At 32.3% G+C, this 12,472-nt stretch overlaps 1 protein-coding gene across 1 annotated transcript; it reads right to left on the bottom strand.

Annotated features, from left to right (window-relative positions):
- Positions 1 to 431: 431 nt before the first annotated feature.
- Positions 432 to 2,762, bottom strand: LOC134697550 (uncharacterized). The gene has a single exon (XM_063559830.1). The coding sequence runs from the start codon at positions 2,760 to 2,762 to the stop codon at positions 432 to 434; it is 2,331 nt and encodes a 776-aa protein (XP_063415900.1).
- Positions 2,763 to 12,472: the final 9,710 nt, after the last annotated feature.

Below are 12,472 nucleotides of genomic sequence, written 5' to 3'. Positions count from 1 at the left end.
ATATATATATAGATTGCCTAACAATGTAATTTTAACACACTATTTAATATGTAAATATAAGAATGTTTAAAATATTTATAAAATGATGAAAATAAACGCAATATTTCGCTAGACCAACTAGCTTTATCAAGCGTGCATCTATCCAGGTGAAATCGGATGTAGATGATAAGAAACTTTTGCAGCTCAATGTATATGTTGAACTTAGCTGCCTTGAAAATAAGAAAAATTTTTAAGAAAATTTTGCAGCTCAATGTCTATGTTGAATTTGGATTGAGCTGCCTTAAAAATAAAAAAATAAATAAATTTTTGCAGCTTCATGTATATGTTGCTCTTGGATTTAGCTGCCTTAAAAATACATAATTGGAAGTTGAAATTAGCAACGTCCATTGGCCGATATTACGGGATAAAAAGGACGATGCTTTGTTTTTAAATTATTCTTTATCTTTCCTGTATCTTTTCTCGTCTTTTTCGTTAAGACCATCAGGTTCTAAAGTGTGGAGTTGGTGGATCCAAAAGTTTTCTCTTCTCCTTCTCGCCGTGGTGTCCCACTCGGTGTTGACTTCTATAATTTGGAAAGTGACATTTTCAAAAGGATGTTTCGTAGAACGAAGATGTCTTGTGAGAGGACAGTTTTTGTTGGTTTTGTAAGATGAACGATGGTTATTAAGCCGAATATTAAATTTGTCCATTGTTTCTCCCACATACTGAATGCCACAAGTGTCACATGTTAATATATAAATTGAGTTCTCCGTTTTGCAGTTGGAATTTGAGTAGATGGTATAATTTTGTTTAGTAACGGAGCTGATGAAAGAACTGCTTGTATTGGCAGCTTTACAACACAAACAATTCCTTCGACCACATTGTTTGTAGCAACCGGGCGATGGAGTAGGCTGCTTTACTAATACAGAAGTCACTAATTTGTCACGGATGTTTTTAGGTCTTCTGAAGGCCATGACTGGTGGTGATGAAAATACTTTTTTTAGATTTAAATCATTTTCTATAATTTTCCAATGCTTCTGAACAATGGATGACACATTTTTAAAATCAGGATGGTAAGTGAGTACAAGGGGTGTTCTGTTAGCTGCTTTATTCTTATCTTTGTACTCAAGAAGTTCTTGGCGACTAGTTTTGTTTGCTCTTTCGAAAGCGCTATCAATGATGTTGTTATTGTATCCTCGAACAACTAGATGTTTACGAAGTTGTCCAAGTCTAGCATCTTTCGTATTTTCATTTGAGCATATTCTCTTGATTCGTAATGCCTGGCTGAATGGGATACCACGGGAGCAATGTTTAGGATGGCAACTTTTTGGAGAAAGGAATTGATGTTTGTCCGTTTGTTTGGTATGAAGGTCCGTTATAATGGTTCCGTTCTTGATGTAACTCGTAGTATCGAGGAAGTTAATTTTCTCCATAGAGAATTCAGATGTAAATTTTATTGAATGGTGGAAAGAGTTACAGTGTTCTAGAAATTCATTAAGATGTTCTTGTGAATCTGTCCATTTGAAATCAATATCGTCAATGAATCGGAACCATGATAAGGGCTGATATGGAGCACTAGCCAAGAGGCGTTTTTCAAGTTGGCCCATAAATATGTTGGCATATGACGGTGCCATTTTTGTGCCCATACTAGTACCGTCTATCTGGAGATAGTGTTTTTCATTGAAAGAGAAGTTGTTATTCTCCAGTACTAGTTTGAGAAGTGTAACAAGGCACTCGGTAGGAGGATTTTTTTCACTACGAGTGTTCCATGCCTCTTCACACGCTGCTATTCCTTCGTCTTGTGGAATGTTGGTATATAAAGAAGACACGTCCATGGATGCAAGTATAGTATTGCTTGGTAAAGGATTGAGGCTTTCCATTTTCTTTAGATAATCAGTTGTGTCTTGAATGAATGATGGTAGTTCTTTCACATGAGGTCTTAGATGATGGTCTACAAATTCTGATATCTTTTCAGTTGGATGACTATTCGCTGATACAATTGGTCGACCTGGATTGCCCGTTTTATGTATTTTAGGCAACATATAGAATCGTCCGGCCTTTGCTTCGTTCTCAAGAGGTCGGAGATAATCAAAGGTATCATTGTCTATATGCTTGTTGTCGAACATCTCTTGTAGGATGGTGTTGATCCTTCGAATAGTATTAAGCGTTGGATCTGTGGTTAATTGTTTGTAAAAATTAGAGTTTGAAAGTTGGCGATTCCCCTCTGCTATATAATCTGTTTTATTCATGACAACCACAGCACCCCCTTTGTCGGCAGGTTTTATTACAATATCCTCTTGATCTTTTAATGCTTTCAAAGCTCTACTTTCTGACTTGGATAAATTATAATTTCTTGTATTTGTTATACAGGACTTTATATCAGACCTCACGTAGTTAATGAATGACTCCAAGTTATCATTTTTACTCTTTGGTGGTTTCCATGAACTTTTTTTCCTAAATTTTGGGATGGACGTGACTTCTTCATTGGTGTCAGTATCTGAATCTGTTAATCCGGCTTCTTCAAGGTTTTTCTTGCCCCTATTGTAGAACAAATCTTTCAAGCGTAAACGTCTAGCGAATTGGTCTAGGTCTTCGTCTAGCTGAAAGTTATTTACAGTTGATGGGATGGGACAGAAATTTAAACCTTTACTTAAAAGAGATTCCTCAGCACGTGTAAGTTCTTTAGATGACAAATTTACAACAATGCTTTCAGGTTTTTGTTTCCGTCTTTTACATTTTCTTTTTCTAGGGGTCTTATGGTTTGTTGTATTAATATCATTCATAGGCTGATTTAAATTGACAGTTTGAATTTTATCTCTTTGAAATTTATTTTTTTGTTTTTCTTTATGTTTCGATAGTTCAATTTTTTCAATATCTGCGAGCCGACGTTTAATTATTGCTAAATCGTCACGAGAAATGTTACTATTGTTGATGATATATGATATTTCATTTACAATTTGATTGTAATTTGTGGTTGTAAAAGAAAGTAACAGTTGAAGAAGCTGGATTGAGCAGTTAAACAGAATTTCATTCCAACGGCTCATGAATCTTTTGGATTTGTGTCCCGGTGCCTGGGGACTCACTTTGATGTTTAAACCTTTTGGTACAGTTTTACTTTGAATATAACTTTGTAAGTTTGATAAATGATGTTCAGTTTGTAGTTTCTTTTTAGTTAAAGATCTTAATTTCTTGAAATGCTGTGCGCTATCCATGTTGTAAAGATAGCGATAGATTTGAATGGATTACACAAACATGTGTGTAATGCGTGCTACTGGAGATAATAATATAAGTGCCTATAAATAGCAGCACATGACATACAAATCTATGGGAGTGTGGATTAATCAGTACAGAGATTAATTCAATTACACAAATAAAATTATAGATTGCCTAACAATGTAATTTTAACACACTATTTAATATGTAAATATAAGAATGTTTAAAATATTTATAAAATGATGAAAATAAACGCAATATTTCGCTAGACCAACTAGCTTTATCAAGCGTGCATCTATCCAGGTGAAATCGGATGTAGATGATAAGAAACTTTTGCAGCTCAATGTATATGTTGAACTTAGCTGCCTTGAAAATAAGAAAAATTTTTAAGAAAATTTTGCAGCTCAATGTCTATGTTGAATTTGGATTGAGCTGCCTTAAAAATAAAAAAATAAATAAATTTTTGCAGCTTCATGTATATGTTGCTCTTGGATTTAGCTGCCTTAAAAATACATAATTGGAAGTTGAAATTAGCAACGTCCATTGGCCGATATTACGGGATAAAAAGGACGATGCTTTGTTTTTAAATTATTCTTTATCTTTCCTGTATCTTTTCTCGTCTTTTTCGTTAAGACCATCAGGTTCTAAAGTGTGGAGTTGGTGGATCCAAAAGTTTTCTCTTCTGCCGTTTTTGTAACAGACATTCCGGTGACTTGAATAACAAATTCGACACATTGATAGAATTATGTTTTAGCTGCAATTGTAAAATACGATCTCAAGTATGCAACATAAACATACAAAATATTTGAGCCACAGCTATTAATTCATTGCGCCTTCAAATACACTTATACAATATTCGACGACAGATTAAGCACCTCCTGTAATGCAAAAACCCGCTAGGGAAAATTATTTATTTCATTATTTATTTTATGAAGATTCTAAATATACTGGAAAAATTAAGTCATAACAACTGCAAAATTTGTCCTTTCTTGTATTTAAATATATCTGTTTTTACACGAAAAACTATAGACACAAAATGTTGACAATTTGGAAGCGTTATGGCCCTCTATTGTTAATTTTCCTATCTGCGAAAGCAAATTTACAGATCTAACATTGTTGGGTTGATGTTTAGACGAGTTGTATATACATTATGTACACAGCCATGTATCACCATCATTGATGGCGATCCGATGGATACATCTGTTTTAGGGTTATCACTGACTCAGACGTACTTATATATATATATATATATATAATGTCTAAAAATAGCAACAATCAACATTCAATCTAATTAAGCGTGGATCAGTTTGTGAAAATAAACTGATACAGTTACTGAATTAAAATTATATAAATGTCTAAGTTCTATTAGATGTTAAATAGAAATACGCAATATTTCGCTAAACAAATTAGCTTCATCAGGCGTGTGCATCTCTCAAGGTGAAATCGGATGCATGACAGAAAAATATTTTTGTAGCTTAATCTATACAAGATTTGAGGGATGGGTGTAACATATTAATTCGGTCATAAAATATGTTTGTAGCTACAACTACATGAAGTTGGAATAAAAGTTTAACTCATTTATAGATGTTCGATTAATTGTATGAATTTTTATAAATTAATTTGTATGATTTCAAGATAACTATGGTTTTGATTTGCTTTGAAATCTTTTTTCGTCTCTCTCATTGAGTCCATCAGGTTCAAGAGTTCGTAACTGGTGCATCCAAAATCTCTCTCTTTTTTGTCTTCCTTGTGTATCCCAATTTTGATTTTTCTCAATGATTTGAAATGTGATGTTTTCAAAATCATGTCCTGCTCTTAAAAGGTGTCTTGTAATTGGGCAGTTCCTTTCTTTTGTATAAAATGACCGATGGTTATTTAGTCGGATGTTAAATGGGGTTTCTGTTTCACCAACATATTGTAATTTGCAAGTTCCACACGTTAGAACATAAATGCAATTTTGCGTTTTGCAATTTGATGTTATAAATATAAAATGACCGATGGTTATTTAGTCGGATGTTAAATGGGGTTTCTGTTTCACCAACATATTGTAATTTGCAAGTTCCACACTTTAGAACATAAATGCAATTTTGCGTTTTGCAATTTGATGTTATAAATATATTTATATATTTTTGCGTTTTGCAATTTGATGTTATAAATATATTTATAACATCAAATTGCAAAACGCAAAATTGCATTTATGTTCTAAAGTGTGGAACTTGCAAATTACAATATGTTGGTGAAACAGAAACCCCATTTAACATCCGACTAAATAACCATCGGTCATTTTATATTTATAACATCAAATTGCAAAACGCAAAATTGCATTTATGTTCTAACGTGTGGAACTTGCAAATTACAATATGTTGGTGAAACAGAAACCCCATTTAACATCCGACTAAATAACCATCGGTCATTTTATACAAAAGAAAGGAACTGCCCAATTACAAGACACCTTTTAAGAGCAGGACATGATTTTGAAAACATCACATTTCAAATCATTGAGAAAAATCAAAATTGGGATACACAAGGAAGACAAAAAAGAGAGAGATTTTGGATGCACCAGTTACGAACTCTTGAACCTGATGGACTCAATGAGAGAGACGAAAAAAGATTTCAAAGCAAATCAAAACCATAGTTATCTTGAAATCATACAAATTAATTTATAAAAATTCATACAATTAATCGAACATCTATAAATGAGTTAAACTTTTATTCCAACTTCATGTAGTTGTAGCTACAAACATATTTTATGACCGAATTAATATGTTACACCCATCCCTCAAATCTTGTATAGATTAAGCTACAAAAATATTTTTCTGTCATGCATCCGATTTCACCTTGAGAGATGCACACGCCTGATGAAGCTAATTTGTTTAACGAAATATTGCGTATTTCTATTTAACATCTAATAGAACTTTTTAATGTATCAAATAGTGTGTTTTAGTTATATTCTTAGACATTTATATAATTTTAATTCAGTAACTGTATCAGTTTATTTTCACAAACTGATCCACGCTTAATTAGATTGAATGTTGATTGTTGCTATTTTTAGACATTATATATATATATATATATATATATATATAAGTACGTCTGAGTCAGTGATAACCCTAAAACAGATGTATCCATCGGATCGCCATCAATGATGGTGATACATGGCTGTGTACATAATGTATATACAACTCGTCTAAACATCAACCCAACAATGTTAGATCTGTAAATTTGCTTTCGCAGATAGGAAAATTAACAATAGAGGGCCATAACGCTTCCAAATTGTCAACATTTTGTGTCTATAGTTTTTCGTGTAAAAACAGATATATTTAAATACAAGAAAGGACAAATTTTGCAGTTGTTATGACTTAATTTTTCCAGTATATTTAGAATCTTCATAAAATAAATAATGAAATAAATAATTTTCCCTAGCGGGTTTTTGCATTACAGGAGGTGCTTAATCTGTCGTCGAATATTGTATAAGTGTATTTGAAGGCGCAATGAATTAATAGCTGTGGCTCAAATATTTTGTATGTTTATGTTGCATACTTGAGATCGTATTTTACAATTGCAGCTAAAACATAATTCTATCAATGTGTCGAATTTGTTATTCAAGTCACCGGAATGTCTGTTACAAAAACGGCTAGGAATAACGCGTTTCGAAAGCATGTATTTTATAAAGTTGTATTAGCTTAGTTTTTGAATAATATTTACATTAATATAAATTAAAATTATATCTGGGAATTTGTATCTAGATGTATTTGAAAATCATGGATGAAAGAAAATATTTCTTCCATTCTAGACAAAAATTATATATCTTTCTTCTAATGTAATTTATGGATGTATTTGGAAACAACAGGAAACTCATGTATTGTAACATTGAGCGATTTCATAAACTACAGAAGCGCACATCAAGATTAATTTTGAATAAGCCTTTTGATTATCCATCAATATCAATGTTTAAAGGACTTAATTGGATGACCATTTTTACTCGGATAAAATATTTTCAAGCCATTTTAATGTTTAAATGTATGACTAGCGCCAGATTATCTTACAAGTAAATTTACTGAGTGCAGTGAACTATATAGTTATTCTCTTAGGTCAACAACATCTGGACATTTTCATATACCAAGGCCCAAGTCTGAATACTTCCAAAACACTTTTCAATATTCTGGTCTAATCACTTGGAATAATTTGCCAAATGATATACAGGATTTAAGACATATAGAAAGCTTTAAGATGAAATGTGCTAATCTCTTTGTCATAAAACAAAATGAGTAGACAAACTTTTTTAGGATATTCTTGCCATGCTAGTTCTACAGTCTGTTTTCATGCAGGTGCGTATATGTATTTTTGTAATTGTGTACATATCTGTTGATTATTGTTCTATATGCATTGCTTGTTATATGAATTATTCATTTAAATGCGTGAAGGCCTTGTGTGAGATTAACAATTGTATGTTAAATGAGTTACCTTCGTTAAATAAAGAATTTATTATTATTATGTCTTCTTATTTCACATACACATATAGGTTGCTCTGTCATAGATTCAATAAAGCAGTATCGTATTAAACACGAAAGGTATAGTTATGCTCTGTAAATAATCTGGTTAACAAGATACCATTTCTTAACAAAGGATTCAGTTCGTCTTAATATCTTTTTTTTATTTCTCTCAAGTAACTATAGATAATAAAATTGAGAATGGAAATGGGGAATGTGTCAAAGAGACAACAACCCGACCAAAATAAAAAAACACAACAGCAGAAGGTCACCAACAGGTCTTCAATGTAGCGAGAAATTCCCGTACCCGGAGGCGTCCTTCAGCTGGCCCCTAAACAAATATATACTAGTTCAGTGATAAGTATTTTTAACTGCGTGGAATTAAGCTTACACAGTTGAACAATATGTATATCAGAAAAACAAGCTGGATTTTATTGAGTATGACAGACTGCCTAAATAATCAGTAACTAGAAAGGCAACATAAGTATACCGCTGTTCAAAAGTTATAAATCGATTGAGAGAAAACGAATCCAGGTAACAAACTAAAACCGGTAAACAAATGTATTCTTGGACTCATTTCTTTTGATATGAGCGCCACTGATGAATCTTATGTACACGAAGCGCGTGTCTGGCGTACGTACTGAATTATACTCCTGGTACCTTTGATAACTATTAACACCACTGGGTCGATGCCACTGCTGGTGGACGTTTCGTCCCGGAGGGTATCATCAGCCTAGTCAAAGTGTAGACACGAATATCAATAATGAGTTCATTTTTATAAATTTCCATTTTAAGAAACTTTGGAATTTTTCGAAAAACTGAGGATTTTCTTATCCCAAGCATAGATTACCATAGGCGTGTTTGGCACAACTTTTTGGAATTTTCACAGGTTATAAATGTAACTTGCAAAATCCGTCAATACAAAAAAGGTAAACTATCAAATGATCCGGATATTCGCAATATTATTTCTTAAGAAACCTTGGTCAGTCTTTATTGTTTTATCTCATTCAAATAAGATCATATCTTTATGCTTTTCAATTGTTTCCAAATATTGAATGTTAATTTTTTAATGGGAAAATTTGGGATGGAAAGGAGGGGTTTTGTATCCAGCAATTCTTTGTCAATAATAGAATAAAGATTTGGGAAGTTGTGTGACATGTCCCTCCCCATTTATTATTTCTATTTAATAATGCTTTCACAAAAAAGGACAGTTTGGTTGAAAAGTAAAATTACAATCAATTCTTACAGATATATTATGTTAAATAGTATGAATTTAAACCGGTATCTTATCGGGGCCTTTTATAGCTGACTATATGCGGTATTGGCTTTGCTCATTGTTGAAGGCCGTACGGTGACCTATAATTGTTAATGTTTGTGTCATTTTGGTCTTTTGTGGATAGTTGTCTCATTGACAATCATACCACATCTTCTTTTTTTATATGGTTTGCAAACTGACGGTTGATTAAATGTTAACTAAGTATACATACACTTTCATCCAAATTCAAAAGGCTACATATTATCCATAAATGTTAACCGATCAAGCAGAAATAAGAGGTCGTTGAAATATGTAATTTTGCAACTGATTAACAAATAGTACGGTGACCGAGTAAAACAAATCGCTTGTTTAAGGAGTTTAATCGTAATTAGGCATATACGGCTATAAATCGCAGTATTGGTAGATCAAATATTAAACTTAACATTTTGATTTATCGTAAAAAAAATCGTACGGTGCAATTTTTGTAAAATGGGCTTTGAAATACGTAAGTTAACTTAAACGAAAAATTTACTTAGAAAATTTTTAAGGTCTACATTAAAAAATAACGTCTGTGCTACGATTTCTGTTATAAAAACATTGTTAATACACCTTATTTAACATACATCCATAACTTGTATTTAGACGTGCACTGAATGTGGCAAAATATAGAGATGATGTACCATAGAAAATGTGCTGTCGCACCCTGTAGGCCCATTCCAATTTCCCTTTTTCAAGATAACGGCACCATGAGAAAATTATGTAAGTCTTATTTGTTGAATTAATTAGAATCTGAAGTTGCTTGAGTACTTGCCATACATTCCTTTGTACCATCACTCCAAACTTACAGCTGGTAAGACATTCTTTCAATGTATTGATGTTTAGAAAGGTAACCTAAAACATTCGGTGACATTGCAGCTGACTATTGAAAAATATGTCCCAACAAATTTCTATAGCGCAAACAGTAGTAGATGTTTTTGACCGCTACGTCACGAACACCTATATAAAATGTGTCGAAAGGGAACGCAGCACAAAGACTATAGCTTCCACCAAAGTGTATTAGATTATTCCTGACTACAAAACTTTCACAAATTCCCCTATGATTCCACCTGACGTGAGCTTTGCATAACCAGAACGTTTGTAAATTCCGAAATTTTGAAATTAAACCAACACTGTTAATGGCTGCTGTTGTAATTTGTTAAGCACTCAAGAGGAGGCCAATACTCGACCAAGTTTAGAGAAATGGGAAATAGTGGAAGAATCATACGGACCTCTTATACATTTGTGATTGTTCTCTGCGTTCACTACTATAAATATATGACACATACGAGGGAGGTTTGGGTGCATGTGAGGAACATCACCAGTGTAAAGGATTGGCGAAGACTTTCCTCCATTCACTAACTAAAATATTGCCTGCTGTACATGCACTAACCGGATGCGACATAACTGTATCTGTTTGGAGTAGGTAAACACACTATCTACAAGACGCACGACTATTTCGGTGTTGTTATAAGAGTTTCGGTAATATTGAAAAAGATGAAGCCCTTGCTTGGGCATGGAAGTTAAGTTAAAGGCTTTATGATTAGAAATATCTCTTTAAAATCATTCCATCATATAAATTATTCAATGCACTTCAAGCTTGCCACCAGTAAAGATGCAAGTTTAGTCTGGTTACCTCCCTGTTAGGCAGCTCTGAAACAACATGTTTTACGTAATTTGTTTCAAACTAAAAATTTAGAGCGCATTACACATTGCTAATCCCTGTATTTCGTCAATTTTACAATACGGTTGGCGAGATTAAAATGATTCATTACACCCCGTGTATTTTAATGGGCATATTTCAGCAGAATTCTTGCATGATCTTGTGTTTTCATTGAAGGGAAAATGTCCATGTAAAAAGTCATTTGTTTGTTCACAACAAAACCCTACATGTCCGAAGCTTTACCCCTGTAACGGGTCAGAATTTTAAAGAAATTGCAAATCATGTTCCTTGACAGATGACCCAGATGATACTCCTATCATAATTCTGTTGTGCGGATCTCTTTGGTAGGAATTTTGAATTATAACTGTTTTTGTGGTATTGGTTGCTTTGAAGTTTTCATTAAGTACACGAATTAGCGTATGCAAAATAGGTCTCCATGACAGCAGGCTTCAGTTAAAATAGTTATATTTATCATTTATTGATGAGGTTGAATGCCATATCAGCCGGTTAGGTAACTTCTGTAACTTTATTAGAATATTTGCATAATAGATCAAGTGTTTGAAAAAAATAATAAATCGATTTCCTAATTCATTTTTTTTATTTTTCGAGATAAGTCATTGTTTAATAATTTGAAAATAATGTCTGTATCCGAAATTCTATCTAAATTGTTGTATATATATCTTCAAATTTCAAAATTATGGAAGAAAAAAAATTAAAACAAAATTTGATCTTTGACCCTATTATATGCAAAACTGTTACCACATTTCTTTTGCCAACCTCCTTAAACAGACTTTACAATTGACTAAAGATAAATGAATGGAACGGGTTTAAATTATGCATATCATACATACAAGAAATAATTTCTCTCTGTGATTCAAACAAATTGACTGAATAAAAAATGAGAAGAAGCAAATAAAAGTTACGTTAGTCATTTCAAATTTTGTTGAACTAATTTTCCTTGTGTCATTTTGTAATTATGCTATATTATCAGTGAAGGCCAACTGCTTATTGTTTTAGGAGGGGTGGAGTTATTATTAGGATTTAAGAAATAAACATGTTTATATGGTACGGAAAATGAATAATTTGCACAAAACAGGAGGGAAATTATTATCAACTTTTCAAATTCTGGAACATGTTGAAAGTGTCTACCAAACAAAAATGTTCCCGCGGCAAGACAACACGAATTAAACAAATGTCAAAAAGCAATACATATGCTAGCATTGTACATGAAAGAACTGAACAAAATTTATTTTCTACAGACACAATTTAAATAAATAAAAGATCTTAATAACATCCTGCTGTTCTTATATTTGAAAATGCATATTCTTCACATTTTTACTACTGTTTATCACTTAAAAAAGTAAAAAGCAACTAACGAAAGTTTATCAAGAGAACAATTGCAGTTTTGTATACATAAGATGTGTAAATAATTGATAGGAAGCTACCCTGTGGTTCACTCAAAATTACTATTGGTGTACGCTAAAAATGTAAGTTCATTATGATTGAAAAAAAATATCTTATTTTTATCCAATGTAATGTAATCGTGATCGATAATAATTGATTGCATTTTTTCAGTTACGGACAGTAATCAATTACATGTAATCGTAGTTTAATCGGTTACTGCAAAAATCATGATGTATGCATGAATTAATTTTCGATTTTTACTGTAGTAAAAAAGTACAATGAAATACATCCTTTTATAAATGCAAATAAATATAAGTGCCTATAAATAGTAGCACATGACATACAAATCTATGGAAGTGTGGGTTAATCAGTACAAATATTAGTTCAATTATACAAATAAAATTATAGATTGCCTAACAATGTGATAATAAC

Source organism: Mytilus trossulus, chromosome 14 (genome assembly GCF_036588685.1).
Source record: "Mytilus trossulus isolate FHL-02 chromosome 14, PNRI_Mtr1.1.1.hap1, whole genome shotgun sequence".
Taxonomy (NCBI): Eukaryota; Metazoa; Mollusca; class Bivalvia; order Mytilida; family Mytilidae; genus Mytilus; species Mytilus trossulus.
Note: the sequence above shows the minus strand (reverse complement) of the source record. Positions and strands in the feature narration are given on the sequence as shown.